The 19,885-nt window shown below is 36.7% G+C and overlaps 1 protein-coding gene across 2 annotated transcripts in view; it reads left to right on the top strand.

Moving 5' to 3' along the window:
- MEIS1 (Meis homeobox 1) overlaps window positions 1–19,885 on the top strand; it is a 124,534-nt gene that overhangs the window by 84,864 nt on the left and 19,785 nt on the right. For both annotated transcript variants that reach the window (XM_073339466.1, XM_073339467.1), the window contains exon 9: window positions 13,567–13,643. In XM_073339466.1, coding sequence (XP_073195567.1) covers window positions 13,567–13,643 — 77 coding nt within the window. The remainder of the gene's footprint in view (window positions 1–13,566; window positions 13,644–19,885) is intronic.

Here is a 19,885-nt window from a genome sequence, read left to right as displayed (position 1 = left end):
AATCAACAGCTTATAGTCCTACATAAAAACCAAGTGGCTCTGTGTAGTAGTGAAATCAAAATAAGAGTGGTTTGAAGCATGCTTATTGGGCTTGCAAGAACTACTTACATGCAAACATGCTAAGAGGGTAATAAAGGTCTTTGGGGTCCTTCAAACATGAATTCCCCCCCCCAAAGAAAATAAAAGTCCCCCATTCAATACCGCAAGGCAATGTCATCACAATGTTGGAAAGCCGACTCACAGTTACTGGGTTATTGCGGGCATTTCTGCCCTTGTCGTTTGGATTACCACAGTGCCACGCGTGCAGTTACACAATGCATAAAGGCGAGGGTTATTTCTAGGACAGATAATTGAACATTAATACTCGTTGACATTGTCGTAGGAATGATATGTCAACCTGACAGGGACTATGTGCTTACATCTGGTGATTGGCTGCAGACGAAGGGGATGTTTGTCAGATCAGACCCGGGGCCTCACTGCAGTGGAGCCAAGGATGATACAGCCATTAATCAGGAGCTGCCATCTTGGGCAGAGATACCTTCTATAAAACATTTATCATGTAGATGCTATTTTTATTTTTATTTTTTTTGGCCTGATTTTACAAGAAGCGTATTTTTTTTATTGTTTGTGATACAACAAACAACTTTAATGTTTCACACACATTTCTGAGAAGCATATGAACCATTTTTAATATTAAAAAAGTGAATAGATAGAAGTTACTCAGAATGGTACAATCTATGATCAAGTTTAGATAAGGTGCTTCTGATTTATCATTAGGAATTAACTCTCCTAAAAATTTAATAATAATACCTACCTCTTATCTAGTGCTTTTCATCAGTAGATCTCAAGTGGGATTTAACCTTCTTGCAATTTGCTGTTGCCAACAAAACTTTCTAGGCAGTTTGTTACAGATAAAGCAAGTGTATTGCAATCATACTCTTGTCTCCCCAAAATCATGCGAACAGTGTCTTTCAGTACACTTCTTATAAATCTTTAGGGAGCTAATTCCTTTGTCACAGTGTTTCTATGGCCACATTTTACTGAAGATGTACCATTCAGAAACATGAGAAGGAAATGAAAAACAATTGCAGAGCCTCTGACGCTACAGCTAGGACTGCATTCTTTAAAATAGGGGTAAACAACCTTTTTGTTATTTCTCACACAGTTTTGCCCTGCATAAAATGTTATAAAGTGGGGCCCCTGAGAACATCCATTATCCCATTTTGGTTAATATCACAGATTTTTAAAATCCCAGTTTCACTGAAGCCATGAAATAAAACTTTCATCCGTAAAGATCGAGTGTCTCTTTGTTACTAAAATAAATGAAGCCATTAAACAAAATATATGCATATAATAATCAAGTTCATCATTTGGAATAATCAAAATGATAGAATTTTACATTTTTTTAATTGGAGCAGTCATCTGAGAAAGGTTCATGTATGCAACAAGATCAAATGTACCTGGTCTCCCTATTACTTTATGGCTTGTTAATGGTGACTTTTTTTTTTTTTGGTCTTTAGCTACTTTCATTCAGGTCTTTGTAAATGAAAGTGGAGTGCTGGTCAACAGAGGAAAAAAGGCATGCAAGTTTTTCAAGCTTAGTATTGACAAAATAAATTAATGTGTTGTTATCTTCCTGAATTATTAATGGATATCATATCATATAAGTGTGCTGAAAGCTATATTAAATCTAAATGTTTCTGTTTGAAAATTTGATTGCCTATATAATGGTGGTACTTACCTAGGCATCCAAGTGTGGTTTGTTGTTGGTGTGTCTGGCCCCTGACTGAAAACCATTCAAAACAGGGTCTTGTAGACTGTTTCCTTTGGTACTGGGGTTCTCCAGTTCCCCCTGCCAATCCTCTGTAGGTGGCTGTATATGTGACCCGTTTTCTCTTACTCGGAGGGTAGGAAAGAGGCCTCCACTGAGATCATTGTCAGTGCCTTTCCGTGGATCATTCAGCATCAGATTCTCATTTAGGCCCTGATCTTGCAAAGACTTAAGGAGATATTTAACTTTACATATTCTGGGTGGAATCCACCAGGCTCCATTTAACTGATGAGAATGGCTACTGACTGCCATAGGGCCGGGATTTCACCCTACCAATAGGTCCATTGACTTCACTGTAACTGCTCAGTGTGCAAATTCTGCCTCCCTTAGTCATAGTAAGCACCTCGCTCCACAAGCAGTCTCACTGAAATCCAAAGTACTACACAGTGTTAGTAAGAGCAATAGGGTTTGGCCCATAAAGATTCATCAAAATCCATTTGAAGTCATTGGGAGTTTTCCCATTGACTTCAGCAGGAAATGGATTGGTTCTTTAGAGAGGGCTCCAAAGAGTCCAAGCATGTCCCCAGTCCAGAGGAATAAGATCCCATAAACCCTTCTCAAGTCTAAGCCTTTCATACAATTAATGTTCTTAATAAATCATATGGATCAATACATTGTGGTCTAGTGAACAAACACATCTGCTGCTAATTTAAGGATGGAACTAGAAATGTGGAGAGGAAGAGAACCAAAGGTTTCCTCCACCCCTTGTTTTGTCTCAGTAGGTCTAGGTAGGAATATTATTACTCTGTAAAAGCATGTCCATTTTACATTTAAATTCATTAATATTATCTGCTAGAGTCCTTTGATAATTAGGATAAACAATTAACTAGAGCACTTTTTCCTTTTAAGAGTTGTAAATTTATCTCTCTCCTAGTAAATGTAAGTTACAAAATTAACCAGCCCTGGTCAAAAACTGCACACAGTTCTGCACCCTGAATCCGTCAGAGATTTCACACCATAAGTTTGTGTAGATAAATTCTCTAATCAGAAAGCAGAATTGATTAGTTAAGTTTACAGTTTAAACTTGACTGTATTATTCATATATGCAATATTACTAAACGTAAACCCTTTTAGCTAGGGTGACCAGATAACAACTGTGAAAGAACAGGATGGGAGTGGTGAGTAATAGGTGCCTATATAAGAAAAAGTCCCAAAAAACTGGACTGTCCCTATAAAAATGGGACATCTACTTTTAACCGAAGAAAACTCATTAGCTAGGGTATGAAGAATGCAATTTATGAGAGAATCTAATGATAAAGGTAAAAATACTGGAGAATGAACTATCAGAGATGTAAAAGCTGAATTGTAGGTGAATAAAAAGAGAGAACATTTAAATAGCTTACCCTGTAGCGGAATGTGAACAGTTTCATGAAAACCCAGCTTTAGTACAGGTAAATTGTATTTGAATTTCAACTTCAGATCTGTATACAACCTATTTGGCAGATGTTGAATTGATAATGCCTCTGTGTTAAAGAATTCTGATTGTTTCTTGTGCTACCTTCACAGCTTATGAAAATGCAAGTAGACCTACCTAATGAATATTAATAAGAATGATATCTGGATAACCTATAAGCTCCTAGATCTTTGGAACTTGAATGGAGTAGTCAGAGAATTGGTGTGGCTTTTGGCTCCTTGGAATTTACATTCTTTTTCAGAATAAACTTCCATAATGTTTTTATATTATCATTTAATAGCTGGTTTTTGGCAACAAGAGTTGCTTCGCTCTCTCCATCCACAGTAAGAAATATTTATATAATAAATATTTCTTCCTGTGGCTAGAATGTATTAAGACATTTTAGAAGAAGGGACAAAAAGCTTAGGTGAAAAGAGAAACTGGTTCACCTTCATTAAGGTACGGATCCCTTTAATTTATTTACAGCCACGTGACAGCTGCATCAACAGCCATGAAAAAAGCATGTGAAGGGTTTTCTTTTTTTGTTTGGTTTGTTAGACAGACAAACACACATGTATGAAGCAGCTGTGATGGTTAGCAAGCATGAGAATTATACTGATGAATTCTGATATCTGTTTCTTTAGAGTAAATTCTATGCAAGTGTATTAGATGCACTTTTACTTAATTAACATTTCCATAGATTTTTAAGCCAGAAGGGACCATTAGATCATCTAGTCTGCCCTCAAACACCAAAATATTATTGTGTGAGGCAATATTGTCAAGTGGTTAGAGCAGGGGACTTGAGAGTCTAGATCCCCAGTCCTGCAGTCGGATACACATGGGCCCAGTCGGAGGTCCTGTTTAAGTCAATGAAGCATCACACAGGTGCAAAATTCCACTTGCACAGGTCAGGGACTTGTGTTCTATTGAGGCTTTGCCCTTGACTTACTATGTGACCTCAAGAAAGATTCTCAGTGTCTCTGTGCCTCAGTTTATTTCTGTGTAAAATACATGGTGTTGCCAGCTCTTGTGACGTTTTCCCCAAGTCTCACGATATTTGGTGTTTTTCCTAAAGCCCCAGTTCCTGAAGTCAGGTGATTACATGAGAATTTCATTTCTCATTTAAAAGGAAAAATAAGTTCTTAGAGAAGATCGAAAATGTGAATCCTAAAAGCTCAAAATCCTGAAGGTAAATAAAAAGAATCTGAAGTCTATTATTTTTAGAGTGTTCTCATGATGTGGGGGGCCTGATTTGTGGGGTTTTTTTGAATGGTTGGAGTGGATAGAGTAATACTCCTTGTTGAGAAGTGCTGTTTATGAGGATTGATTGTTTGCAAAGCACAAGGCAAAAGATGAATTTGTATAAGTAAAAAATATCATTGTTATTGTGTGGTTCTGTTTAAATTAATTTCACAACTGAAATATCTCAAATGGAAATCATTTGTAAACAGACATTGCTAGAAAATCATAATGGGGGCTGATGTCACATTTATTTTACAATTACAAACAAGAGGCACTTTTTGTTTCTAAAACTGTTTGAAAAATACTTGGAAACAAGAGCTTTCTAAATCCATGTCATGGATTTTGTAAAAAGCACCCCCACCTCCCCCTTAGCATGACAAAAAAGCTTAAAAAAATTAGCCTGATATAAGGGGAAAAGTCATTAAAATGCAGTTCTTTCAATTATATACCGTTATTTGTCATCTTTATTGCTTTTCTATAGTTTTCATTGCACCTTTAATGGTATGCCTGGTCAGAAAAGGTGAGATGGAATGTGAACACACTTGGCTGCTGAAGCTGCTGTTAGAGCCTACTAGCTGTGCTTGAATCCCTGTCCCTGTAGATTTTAATGTCCCCACAGACTGCTGGCAGCCTGCTTCCAGCTGTGGCAGGCATGATGCAGTGAATTGCTTTTGAATGTTCTTTACTCAAATAGGCAGTAATTACAAGCTTAAAGAGGTTTAGTGGTCCAGTAAACTACATAATCACCCCTGAATTAGCCTGGGCTCATCAGTTGCAGTCCAGCAAGCTCAAGTCTGCTGTTTGTATGCACTCTTTATCACATAGCAACCTGAGCAGCAGGTGTGGAACAGCAAGAATCCCCCATAAACACAACTGTCTACTGGGGACAATGATCTCTAATGAGATGAGGCTACACCATCACTGTAATTTAAGTGGGAAAATTAACGCCAGAGAATGTGTACCAGTTCCAAGAGTCTTTAGTTATATTGGGAACAGTGCTGTTTCTCTAGGTTTTTCTGGATCTTTAAATGCATCTTTCTTTTATGAAGAACACATTGTGATTTTTGCCCATACCTTGTGTGTTCTTTATTCTTTTACAAGGATATCTTGTGAATATTTAATGGTGGACAGGGCATCTGTTCAAGGACTTTTGATGCTAACAAAGAAACATTTCAAAATAGCAGCTTTATTTTTCATCTCCTTCCATGGTACTTTTTCTAATGAAAATTTGTAAATGTAAAACCTCTTTATGTTGGCATTTTAGATGGTCAGCTGTGTGTGTGCATTTGTAAAGCTGTTTGTAAAAACCTTTTGGGTGCTGTGCAAGAGAAGGCAGTTGAGTTTGAGAGAATATTTTGAAACTGTTCAGTTGTTACGCTGTGTACTATGAAGTGTTATCTCTTTAAGACAGTTGTGCTACTTTCTGAGGGGGGAACTCCTAGGTAAGGGAACTTGTTGAATAGAACACACCCCCTTAGTGTTCTTTCACTGTAATCTTGTGACCCAATAAGGTGTGCCTAGGAGCTTGTTATCCACAGTATAAGGAGAGATGCTTTGAAATACAGAACACAGCAAGACAGAAAACAGAGAACACAAATAGAGGTTTGGCAAAAGCTTCTTGGGATTACCACCTCTATTGCTATCATTTACCAGAGACACTTGAAAATTTCCAAGCCTACCTGTTATAAAGTCATTTAATGCAGATAAAGACAGTGAATTATTACTAAGAGTAGGCTGCTAGTTAGGAGATATTTACCTGAATTAATCTGCCTCAGACTCACCCTACAAAACAACAGAAGACTTTTATGGAGTTTGGTTCTTCTGTTTACTGCTTATTTATACAACATTCACAGAAACATTCTGTTAGAGTTGTGGATTTTTCCTCCTTGACAGGAGCTTTTAACTTGGAAGAAGGTGGGGGCAGACAGCAGATTTTTATGAGCACTGTTCAAAGATGGATTTAACCTTTTGAGATCTGTGATTAGCTTTCTGATGTGAAGTTGGACTAATTAAAAAGCTTGCTTTTAAGTATGTGAATTTTAGTTATAATTGGATTGGAAGTTAGGTAATGCCTTTACTCTGTTATTTCAATGTCACTCATGTAATATTTCACTGCTGTTTGTACTACATTATAATTAAGATAATGTCCCTTATTTTAAGGATGCACCGTTTCATATTACTTTGTCCTAAGCTATTTATCTTCAAATGCAGTTGGCTTTTGTACAGTATTGATATGTTTAAAAAAAATAAACCACCCTGGACTTCAGAAAGGGAAAGTTCATCACCCCAATATAATATCATATAGACTAAACTAACAAAATAGCAAGGAATTACTTCTGTAATGAATTAACAAAATATATTGTAATATATATAATCGAACACTGTCAGGTCAAGCAGATGCCTACTGTGTGCAGAATGTGAAAATGCAGCCTGAAGAACAGGTTGGCTTTTACTGGATTAGTGCTTCCTGTTCACATTTCTGACATTTTGTACTCACTCACTCTCTGGCTCCTAATATATCCTGTGTAGGGGATGAGCTGAACTCCCCCCACCCCGCCCCAAACTCACACACCTCTTCTCCCCCCCTCTCCCCCTTAATGAATACTTGCATTCCGCATAAATTGATACAGGCCACCAGAAAAGTATTGGCAGAGTGTCCCAAGCCATACCATCTCTCTCCTTGAACGCTGGCGAGGATACTCACGTTTGTGTATGCCAAAACAGGTTCATAGACAGCTCTTGCAAGAAATTCTCTACAAAAGGGAAATGGAAAGAGAGAATCATAGAGCAAGGAGGGCATATTTTCTCAGGAAAATGCAACTTGTCCACTGAACAGTATAGGTCTGCCCCCATTCCCATTCTTCCCCAAACAAAACTAGGTCTCCTTTTTTGATGTTCAGATACTTTATATGGTGTATTTTCCTTACTAAGGGCCAGATTCTGGATACCTTTACTCACCTTGAATGGTACCTTACTCCTGGAGTGGTTCCCACTGGCATCAATAGGACCTTTTGTGGAGTAAGTTGTTATTCAGAATCTGTCCCTTAGGAATTCTCTAATGTAGTAGAAGCCAAACTGCAATGTATCCCTTTACATTGTAAAATATGCAAAGGTACCACAGTTACTTCAGATATTGCATGTTTTTATGTATTTTTAACTTTAAAGAAAGGAAATATGGCTTTTGATTTTGCATTTACATTTAACTTTTCAATAACTATCAGTGCAGGAATTTAATAATAATGTTCTTAAAATGACATTGAGAAGTGGTTAGCTTGTTAAGCTTGTGTGTGTGTGTATAATTTTAAAGGATGACTAGGTCTTCTTTGTGTATGTAATATGAATATATCCTTCTATTATGTTTACTCACTACATGTGTTTTATGTATTGAAAAACCAATAAATGAGTTTTAAATAATAAATCAAATAGACAATATGTAGAGCCGATTTACAGGGCTAAACTTGTAACTGGTTGTGCGAAAGTTGTAAAAGGTTTTCTTTTGTATCTTTGTGGATGTATTTAGAATAAAGCGATTGCTGTAAAATGTTTAGCTTTTCCTTAGATGTGCAGCTCATTCCCATGTGACAAACAAGATCTAGTTTTCAGCTTCCCAGCTGATTTTCATAGCTGTACACCTCAACTTGGCAACGTCTTAGAGCCATTACTAAATAGGACTTATCTACAAACTAATTCACCCACTCATTGAAAAATGAGCAATCTGTGTCTAAATGCATTCTATTTATTGCTCAATCTAAATACACTGTTTGAGAATTAAGAAAGCAGGTTGAAATCTTGTGACTTTACTGATAGTATTCCAAATGCTTTTGGCTACTTTGCTAGTGTAGACACCCTAGTTATTCTTTTGATTCCAGCATGTGTGAGGATACAGAACTCAACTACTATAAATTCAAGCTATGTTCTTAGACTACACCATGCACTGCTTTTGTAATGCAAATAGCAGGCACAAAGTGTCTCTTTGATAATGTGCAGTCAGGAGACAAAAAAGCATTCACTGAAACAGTAAAACTAATTCATAAAGCTGAAATACAATAAGGAAGCATTATGGATTTTTTTTAAATGTATCATAGATCAATTTAATTGTGAACAATATAAACAATTCACGTGTACAACATATAACCGCTGCCGCCCCCCCCCCACGGTATCAAATTTTTTAATGTGATAAAGTTTTGATTAAACAAGATTTAAAGTTAAATATAAAACTGATTTGTAATTTGTCAGTATTATCCAGATCACCTACTACTTCTGTTTATTAATTGAACAGATAGGTTTAGACCCGTAATATAGCTGAGCAAGAATCTTTAAAATAAAACTATATATACATTCAAAAACATTTCATTAGAACATTTTATAGCATAATACAGGAATGTTATGGTTAATATAGTGAAAGTCCATGTGGTAGACTTTTTTTTTTTTTTGAGGGGGAGTTTTTTGAGGGGAGTAAGTATCTCTCCATCACATACCAGAGTTTAGCTCAAGGTCATCTTCTATAAATGCATTAAACTTAGCTGTGGAGGAGGCAGAGGACTGGAGGAAAAGGATAAAAGAACTTCTGAAATTGTTCTCCCATATTCAACCAAGCAACAGAACATGCTTTGATAAGGGTTATTATATTGGACAGTTGCCATAACTCCTCATATTAGATCAGTTCTTCCTGTGCCTATTCCCATACCTTTTAAAATATAACATATAACATTTTGCTTGAAAATTGCTTCTATCTCTGTGCTTTGTTACAGCTGTTTTGCAGTTTGGGTATAGAGGCAGTTCTGTGTCACAAGAAATTACTAATCTGGGGTTTGAGAAGGGACAGCTTAGCCTTCCATTATCTCAGCAGCAAGCTCTGTACAGGATTATTTTCCATTTTTCTGCAACCATTACAATGTGCTGTTATAGTGGGCAAGGCAATGAGGGAGGGAATGTTATTGATACTTGGTTACCAGGGCAGATAAGATAAAGTGTATCACTGTCCTGGCATCCACATTTGCAGTCAGTAGTGGAAAATTTGATGAAAGGAGTACATTTGGACAAGGAGTATCATTAAGATATGGGTCTGGACACTTTCCATCTGTATTTACTGTAGAGTTTCTCTTTACCCACTGACTGTAGTCAAAGAATAAATAAGTCTTATTGATTGTTTGGTTAAACAAGTTCTCTGCAGCATTTTAAAAACAAAACAACAACACTTTCTATCTAGAATGCTACTCTCTAAGTACAGTTTTATTAAACTGTTCACAGAGAACGTAATGGAAAATTACATTTTTCTCTCTGTCAGTTTCATTGCTTTGTTACTGCTAAAATGACTGCTCTGACTTAAATTCTGTAAGTTATTTTTACCTTTTCAAATGTTCCTTAACTGTTTATATTGCCCTGGGCAAATCCCCTAGGGTTAAATTTGCATTTGCATGCAGACTCAGATGGGATTATTAAGCAATCACTTCTGTACTAAATCATTATTACAAGTAATACCACAGAGCTGCAAAAACACATTAATAGTGTCAATCCACATTTCAGTACTAGGTTTATAGTAAGGAACAAGTGATAGGTTTCAGATAGGCCAAATGTTGTGCTGTAACACTGCTGCAACCTATTGAATAGAAAAAAGTAGAATTTGGCCCCGTTATTTTACAGTAATGCCTTAGCTCTTATTTGTTGTAAGCCTGAGTTCTTCTGAATTTCTGTTTCCCTACTAGCTACCTATTTTCATAAATTCCAAGACCAGAAGGGACCAGTGTGATTATCTTGTTTGACCTTCTGCATAACACAGACCATCGAACTTTCCCAAAATAATTCTTAGAGCATATCTCTTGGAGGCACCCTTTTCCTCTAGCCTCCACAGGAAAGCTAGTCTGCAATCTCCCAATATACATGTGTTGGATTGATTCTGGGAAGGAGGGTTAGCCTTCCCCTACATAATCACTGTTTTATAGCTTTCATTCATTCCTGAGGTGTTAATGTAGATCAAATGGAAAACACTCCAGAAAGAACATTTCAGCTACTGCACTGCCCTATATATGGTCCCAATCGTTAATTCTTATTGTAAGATCTAAAGGTAATTTTGTTTGCTCTCCTAATGCGTTGCAGCTCTCCCAGTGGTCCTAGCATTCCTTTCTCAAATTCACATCTTGATCAATTGTTTGCAAATAATTAAGCTTTTAAGAGATAATGGTATGAGGCTAATGTACATAACAAAGTAAAGGTTTCAAGTCACTGTTTATTGAACAGTGGTCCAATTTGCTTTGATATCCCAAAGTGATCTTAGTGTTAGGTATATTTGCCAACGGGAATCAGAGCTACCTTTATAAGTGACGTTTTTTAAGAGTGTCTTTGTCCCTTTTAACCAAAATTAATAAAGGAGCACTCTCATGGAAACTATCTATTACTGCTACATATGTGAAAAGAGGATTAACAGTAATAGTACAGAATGAATTTCCTATTTCTTCATAAAATGGTAGTTCTTAGGGGTTTCCCCTTTATCTCTGTTGCAACGTGATGTCTGCCATTGCCTGTAGCATATGCCTTACTAGCCTGGTGGGTGGGAATGCAACAAGGCTTTGAAAGTTTTTATAGCAACCTAGCCTGTGACATGTTGATTAGTTGTCAAGTCATTTTTTTTTAAGCCTACAAAGGCACAACTCATAGTATCCACAAATAGCTTATGTATTAAGGATGCAGTGTTCAAGATATTTTAAACATATTGAGTCTCAGTATAAAAAGCCTACCTCATTGTGAACTTTTGGCTAAGAGGGATTAGCCACATCAAGTCATGGCTTTCATGTGATTATAACAATTATAGATTTTTCATGAAATTCAAAGTTTATGCTACATTAAGCCAATAACTAGACTATGGAAAAAATCAGATGACCTTAAACATACCATGATTTAAGGAATTTTGTTTTGATACACTTAAAGCAATTATTTATACAGTGGCTGTATTATTCTGATGACTAATTTTATCCGGTCTTGTCTATTTGGAAAAAAGTCCAGAACAATTGAAAATTGCTTAATGGAGACAGAGTTCTCAATTCCAAAAGCTAGAGGCTATCTAGTAATTAATGCTTGCTACATAAAATGAGACACCGTTTGTTCAATTACTTAAAATCTGATCACATGCAAGGTGACAAAACAAAATAAGAAAATAAAGCATATCCTTTTATGATAGTAAAGTTAAAATGAGAAGTAAAACTAAAATGAAAGTCTACAAATCTTCACTGTAAGGTTTTGAAGAGAATACTGAGGCTATTTCAAGCTGAATGGGCAGGTTATTCTAATGGACTAAGATCAAATTGATGGACAGAACTAAAATACAACCGTTTGCTGCGTAGAATATACGTACAAACATGTTTCTGAAAATAAAGCACAAGTGAATTTCAGCAGCAATTACATTGACTCTAAACTTAAATGGCATTGATACTGTGACCATAGACCATAAAAGAACTGAAAGGTGGCTTGCAAACTCGGCAAGGAGCGACTATCAGCACATTTAACAAATAATACAATTCAAAATAGTTTTTATGAATGTTCTCTCAATGGTTGTCATATTTATGTCCATAAAAGTATACTTGTCATTAATGGAAATGTAGTTCAGATGTAATTAGCAATATGGAGCTGCACTGGAAGCATTTTCAAAAGGTAAAAATATATTGGTATTGGAAAGTATATAAGATATATTCAGTCTACATATAATATTCTACCATTGATGGGTAAAAGTCAAGTTAATCATTTTTCTGTGTCATAGGCATATTCTGTTAGTGTTAGAGTCCACTGCAACGTGCTTTCTGTTCTGTTGGCCAAACTGACAAGAGAAAATAAATTGAATGATGAGGGTCCATAGTTAGTAAGATGAGGTAATTCAGTAATGTTAATTAGTATAACATAGCTATTAGATTTCCGGTTATGTGGTTCAGAGTAGTATGTAAAACATGTTCAATAGTTATCATAGAAGTAAGATCCCTGGATTTTGAGTTATAAATTCCTATATTTTTTAAAAGTTCTCATTTACATCTTTTGTAATATGACACCTAATGGCAACGCCAAAGAACAGTGGAATGTTTGTGGAAAAATGGATGCATGCATAATACAGTAAAGAATGTTGCAACCGTTAACGTGCTGTTTGGACATGTCAAATCTATTTTATCAAATAATTTTACTGGAATTTTAAAATAACTTTATCGTGTAGTGGACCAGAAGTTAGTCCCGGGTATTCTGGCATTTAAATTTCAAGTTAGTGGTACTGTTACCTCAAGTATAGGGCCAGAATAGATTACCCTAATCAACATTTCTTCCTGAGAATTGCTGTATTTGTGGGGTTGGTTCATTTTCTTTAAGGACAATTAACACTTTAACATCAAGGAAAATGACATTGGCAAAGTTGTTTCTAAATTCAGACTTGGATATGTTTTTTGCTTTTAACTCATTAAGTAATTTGTATTCACATATAAGTGAATTTTCTGAGAAAGCAGTCAAGTTCTCACAAGAAATGTATCTTTTATGATTTAATTTTAACATTGTCTTCATTTAAACTAGTATTTATTTTCAGTCTCTCATGATTAGTGTAGCACAGCTATGTTAATGTCAGACAAAAATGTGCTGATCATTGACCTTATATTGGCCTATGTTCAAAATCCCAGCATTTGTTGCTGTTTGAGATGCTGATCTTATTTGCAAATTATTTTCAGGCACAGATAAGATTTGCCTTCATTAAATCAGAATCTAGTGGTGCTTACATATCTATTGTGTGCATGTTTTCTTTATTATTTGGTGAAATGCCGAAAAAGCCCTCAGTAACATGACTTTAATAATTCACATAAGACAATCACAAAACTTTGTGATACTGCAACAAACATCTGCACAGAGTATCAAGGTACTGCCAGTATCCTGAGCAGCTATTTCTTCACTTCACTAATCTTTATAATTGGCCTGTCTTTTACTGCCATTAATTAAATGATGTAGTAGCCCATTAATAATTACAAAAAGTGACACACCTCAGCATTTTCACTTTTTAATAATAGACGTCAGACTTTATTGTTAATTAAAAGTGAGTAAAACCATCATTTTAAATATATATATTTATTTTGGTATCTTTTAGCACCCTTACCCTTCAGAAGAACAGAAAAAACAGTTGGCACAAGACACAGGGCTCACTATACTTCAGGTGAACAATTGGTAAGTAATTTTACTTAGTGTTTACCCACAGCCAGTACTCTGACCACAAGCAACCTGCCTCTAATGATTGGCATTCTGCTGACACACCCTGCAGTTGCCTGCTTTCCGTGGAAGTTTATTGATGCAAATGTAATGTAGCCTACAGAATGGTTTCAGGTATGGGAACTATAGTTTTAGTACTGCAGAAAACATATAGTATTTACTTTCCCATAGCTCTTTAAATAGTTACATTTCAGTTTATATGCATGTCTGTATTTTCCCTGGATATAATTCTATCTGCATACCCATCCTTTAAGAAATCAATCACTTGAGACCCAGAAAATTTAAGTCAGATGTACATCACTCTGCACATTTTCTTCAGTCTGTATTGATTGAGTCCATCACCATTTATATCAAATTATTATTTTTGACTAACAAAGTTATTTGGGGATCTTCTCAGTGTAATTTGAGTTTTTTAAAAAAGAGAGAAAGAAAAGAAAATCTTGAAACAAACTTCAAGGAAAATCTGCCTTTTCCCCACTGAAGTATTACAGGGAAAAAAATTGTGTGTTTAATTTATTAATTTAAAAGTAAGGATAGTTGGGACCCTTGATTTGTTATAGCAGAGACGGCTTTAAGAAATTAAACCTTTGCTGTTTTGGAAGCAGATGTTAAGTTGCTTATTATTTGTGGCTGGGTTTCTGCATCAGCCAAAAGTATTCCCATTTAAGTACAAAATTGTGGCAACAAGACTATTTTTAAAAGGTATGATTTATTACCCTTTGTTACGGCAACAATACGGTTATTGAAATCCAGGTTTCATACAAAAGAGCAGAACAAATGTCACATTTGAAGTGTATCAAAACCTAAAACCCTGTGAAACTAAGTATATCTGATTAATTGTTCTAATATTTTTGAATTAGTGTTTATGATGGGAAACCTTATCCTCTTTGAAGTAATACCCAGAAATTGCCAACATAAGCTGCAAGCCTACTGCAGGGAAGGGAGTCAGAAGTGCCAGTTTGCAGACAAAAGTTGTTCTCCCTCCCCCTTCATTCAATAAGTGTCCGAGATTAATATTACTGAAGCTCTGATTACATGGCCTAATCCATTTTAGTGAATAAATTTTGTCTTGATGTCCATTGCACCTACATTAACAAACCCTCCTTGGTGAGAGAGACTAGGAGCCTATCGGAGAGATTTCAGATATATTAAACCCCATTACAGAAAACGTAATTTCTGTCAATATAATCCCATGTATTCTTCAATTTAGTACTTTAGAGATAACAAGCTACTTACAATATATTTGCCTTTGGAGGATTAATTTACAAAGTGCACTATCTGTGAGACACAGGCAGACTCACATAAGCGTAGCTTGTAAGGGTTATCAATTTCTGTGACCTCACAGCAGACCTGGGAGATCAATTTTTTTTTTTGCAGCCTTGTAAGACACTGATTAAAGGAAAATACAGAATATCTTATATACTGAAGTGTGCTTCCAGATACTTGCTGTAAAAAGAAAAAAATAATGTTGTCCTAAAAATAATATCATAAAGCAAATTTGGATTTCAGTATTACAAATCATTAGAGGGGAAAGTATCTTTATTTGTTGTAGATTTATTACACCACCCTTTGTCCAATCAATATTTTAATTTGTATTGTTGTCCTTAAATTGAATGATAGGTGGTTTTGTCCATTTTAGGGGCTATGTAGATAACCAGGGCTCCTTCTTACTGATAATGGCTGAGTAAAAGATTGTTGCTTTGGAGAGGCTCTGGATATGTGTAGCTATGTACAGTTGGTACGTCAACACATACCATCCCTTACTTCAAATCCTGCTCCTACAGGTGCATTTGCTTTGCTTTCCATCTTTCATATGCTAGCAAAAATATTCCGTAAGCATAGCTACCGTATGTATGCCATAGAGATATTGAACCTCTTCTTCCAAGGCTATATATCTGCTTTGTTAGAAATCTCATGTTGGGTGAACCTTAGAAGGCTGAGCCTGTGAATGAAGGCCATGAACTATGAGGAGAAATATAAAAAGTCAGTCCTTTCAGTCAACAAGGAAAAGTATGAATGGAGGGTCTGACTAAAGTATACGATTTCCTATGGACAAGTATCAGAGTAACAGCCATGTTAGTCTGTATTCGCAAAAAGAAAAGGAGGACTTGTGGCACCTTAGAGACTAACCAATTTATTTGAGCATAAGCTTTTGTGGAAACTTTCCACAGTATGCATCCGATGAAGCGAGCTGTAGCTCACGAAAGCTTATGCTCAAATAAATTGGTTAGTCTCTAAGGTGCCACAAGTCCTCCTTTTCTTTATGGATAAGTATGTCAGTTTAGGAAGGCCTAAGAAAAGTTTTAGGAGATGATGACCACAGCATGCTTTTAAACTAATGCTAGTAGCTTTTTATCCTGAGTGACATTGTGGTCTCTCTTTGTACCCAGCTTGCCTGCTAACTGAAAAATTCTTTTTTTGGTTTTGTGTCACACATGTCTGTATAAGCTCTATATGCAAGAAAAAAATAAATGCAGGTCAAAATACTGTCTAACTGAAGTCCCCTGGTTGTAGGGCAGTCATGCTGCTGGTGCCAGTTTGAGAATTCTCCAGTGGAGTTACAATTAAATTGTGGTATTCATTCAGGAGACAATTTTCCCCAAAATATTCAGAACTGGAGAGCTGATGAAGTGCATTTTTTTAATTGTGTGTCCATGTTTGATTTCCCATTGACTTTTGAAGGGGCAGCAATGCCAAAATACAGTACACAGGCTTTCAAAAAAGGGCAGTTTCAAAAATGGATGTTGTCACTGAAAGTCTGAGAGAGCAGGCCATGCAAAGGACTACCTGTGGGATAAACACCGAACAGCTAATTTGAATGTTGGTGATACATGAAAATGTTTCCCAACATTTTCATTAATATATTGTTTATAACAAGGTAGGCATGAGAACAAATTATTTTGCCTAAATTGTTTGCTGCAGGGAACAGCAAACAGATCATTTATGGTTTACTTTGCCTTTCTTCAGCTGGCTTGTAAGTCATTCAGACACAACTTTCAAAAAAAAAAATTACCTTCTTTCTTAGAGTCTTCCAAACTTGTTAACACACATGTAGATTTTTGTGTTAATGAAGGAGTCATTGTAAATCACTGTTGCAAAGATTAAATAAAATGCTGAAGGGCAGCCCGGGTGCAGATCAGTCATAAATTATTGGCAGCAACGCAGCATGTGGGAATACATGAAATGTGCATGAAAAACATAAACTCATGTCTAGTAGTAGGGTAGTTAGTCCAGAGTGGGAACATTGGATTTTCTGGATAACATTATCACTTTGCCACAAAACAGTCAGTGAAGAGAAGGTATGTTTTATGCAGTTTGAAAGCATTTGTTCTATATCCTCTGTGATATTTTAGATGCCTTTACAATAAATGCTAGTTGTGTACTTTAATTTTCTGTGCAAACTCGTAATGAAAAGAGGATGATTTTTCACATGTGTTCAGAAACATTGTTGTTCCTTCAATTGACATACACAACTCCACTTGAAGTTAGAGGAGGTTGCATGCATGGATTGAAGGTATGAGATGTCCCACAAAACTTATCAGTGGCAGGACAGATATCTTAAAAATGCAGAAGTTTTGAACTGAAATACTTTTTATATTGGAATTGGCCAGGTAAGTGATTTTTTATAAATAAAGATTTTGATTGTAAACCAAGCAGTGTTTGCATTTGGAACTATGTTTTGCAACTGTTGGATATTTCTGTTGTGGAAAGAGTGACATGTCATTGTATAGCAAAAAGCCTGGTGTAGGAACTACAGTGGCAGAGTTGAGTATGTTGTTAGTCTAAATCGCCCATTCAGGTCATTCTCTTGTTAGTCATTTAGCCCCTTAGTGGTTTAGGTTCAGAGCATGATAACATGAACTAGAAGGGGCACTCAATCATTCCTGACAGTGTTGCATATATGGACATAAAGAGGACCTGACAGAGTAGAGGTTAATAAGGTGTTTTTCCCCTGTGATAAAAAACTTCTGCTCTGTATTGCACTTTCTGGATGTTTCAATCACAATCACTTATTACTTCAACAGAGAGCTAGTATAGGGTATGTCAAACAATCTATATTGTTTCCTTGTTTACTGCATCCCACCTGAATCTGTTCCTGTTAAGAGCTAATGTTAAATAATTACTAGTGGCACTTTTAGGCGGCAAAGCAATTCTCATCAAGTGCTACAGAACTGTATTGGTTGTCAAGTGTGTGTGTGGTGTTTATATACACACACACACACACACACTGTAAAAGAATGTTAAGGCTGCAAAGTCAAACACTCAAAAGTTAGGAAACACCAAACTTAAGGTTGCTTGTGCAATCTTTATTTGGCCCCCATGTGCGTATCCATTATGAAACAGTCTAAAATACATGATCACATGCTATTTTTTCCACATTATCCCTGCCTCATTCAGTGCACAGGATGGATAGTACACATGGAATGAGCAGCTATTCACTTTTATTTTATGCTCATTCAGTGCTTCATTTGCTGCATGCTATTCAAACCTTGTTTTGAAGAGAGAATTATTAATTTCCTCATGGACATTTCTGTGGTGCTCATCACTCTAATTAATTAATGTTTGTGAAGCACTAAGATACTAATCTTCACAACACCACTTTGAGGTGAGGGGTGGTATTATCCACGTTTTACAGATGGAGGACAGAGGCTCCGAGAGATTAAGGTGAAAAATGTCCACTAATTTGGGGTACCCAATTTGAGATGGCTATGGCCTAAATTTTCAGAAAACTGACAATAGTACTGTCTAGTCTGTGCACTGAATGAGGTAGGGATCCCTGTGGAAAAAGAGTAGGTGGTCATATAATTAAAGACTGTATCATAAAGCATCTGCACAAGAGGGCCAAATTAAGGTTTCAGTCACAACTGGCATTTGGGTGCTTGACTTTGCAATATCAATTTTTTTTAAATGTAGATTTTTAGTATGTAATTTCTTAGATTTTTTATAAAGCAATGAAAAAAATAAAAAATTGGATCATCTGGAATAATACCATCACCCACATGGGTCATAAGCAGGGTTGGGAACTTTAGTCCACAGTTCAGATCTCTCCCACTTCAGCTAATGGAGTAAATGATAGCACTAGCATGTTGTCATCCTCTGGGTAGACCACTCACTAGAGAGAAGTGGGTTTGATAGTTGTTTTCTTACAGCAAAGGAATGTTGAGACTCTCAGGAATCTTGGTTCTGCAAGGGAATGTGCTTAGTGGTTGGGGACCCTGCTGTCCCTGTTCCCCTCCCACATTGACCTCGTCTGTCCCCTCCAGCCTGTCCCTGGTCCTCATCTTAGTTCCTCATCTAGCAAGGATCCTTGTCCCAATCTATTCCCTGCTGTCCCAAGTCCAGCTCATGTTCTCTCTATATTTAAATCAGGCTGCTTTTTTCTTCCATGCTACTTGGCCATCAGCAGGGGACCACTGAGTGTATGTCTATACTGCAATTAAAAATCAGTGGTTGGCCCGTGCCAGCTGACTCGGGCTTGAGCTAAGGAGCTGTTTAATTGCTGTGTAGACATTTGGGCTCAGGCTGGAGCCCAGGCTCTCTGATCCTGTGAGGTGGGAGGGTCCCAGGGCTCAGACTGCAGCCTGAGCTGGAATGTCTACACCACAATTAAAAAGCCCCTTAGCCCGAACCCCGTGAGCCTGAGTCAGCTGGCAGGGGCCAGCCATGGGTGTAGACTTACCCTAAGAGCTCGGGGGAGACACTCTGCCTGTTCTCAGTTCCCAGAAGTACTGCACAATCCCTGCAGACTTGCTTTGGAACATGCCCAGTATAGACAGAATATTTGGAGAATTTAGCTGCCAAATTCAAATGAGCCTCTACTGAGCATATGTGAATGGAGATTTTTCAAAAGTTTATAATTTGGCCAAATTTGGGCTTTTTTTTTTTTTTTCCCCCCACTGGGACAGCAAATGGCATATCCCTGACACCAAGACATCTCCCCTCTGCCAAATTTCAAGTTCCAAAGCATGGAGGAGCTAGAGCTTCTCAAGGAAGCAGCTATACGAATTTTTTTAATGTGGGCACTACAAGGTATAAAGAAAAGGGGTACTTGTGGCACCTTAGAGACTAACCAGTTTATTTGAGCATAAGCTTTCGTGAACTACAGATCACTTCATCGAATGTTTCCCCAACTGTATGGAATGCAATCTATATGGAAATGGCATTTTGGGGTGGAGTGGTAATTGAGCCACAGACTCCTT

The sequence above is a fragment of the Lepidochelys kempii genome, chromosome 3, assembly GCF_965140265.1.
Source record: "Lepidochelys kempii isolate rLepKem1 chromosome 3, rLepKem1.hap2, whole genome shotgun sequence".
NCBI lineage: Eukaryota > Metazoa > Chordata > Testudines > Cheloniidae > Lepidochelys > Lepidochelys kempii.
This window is presented reverse-complemented; position numbering and strand designations above follow the sequence as displayed.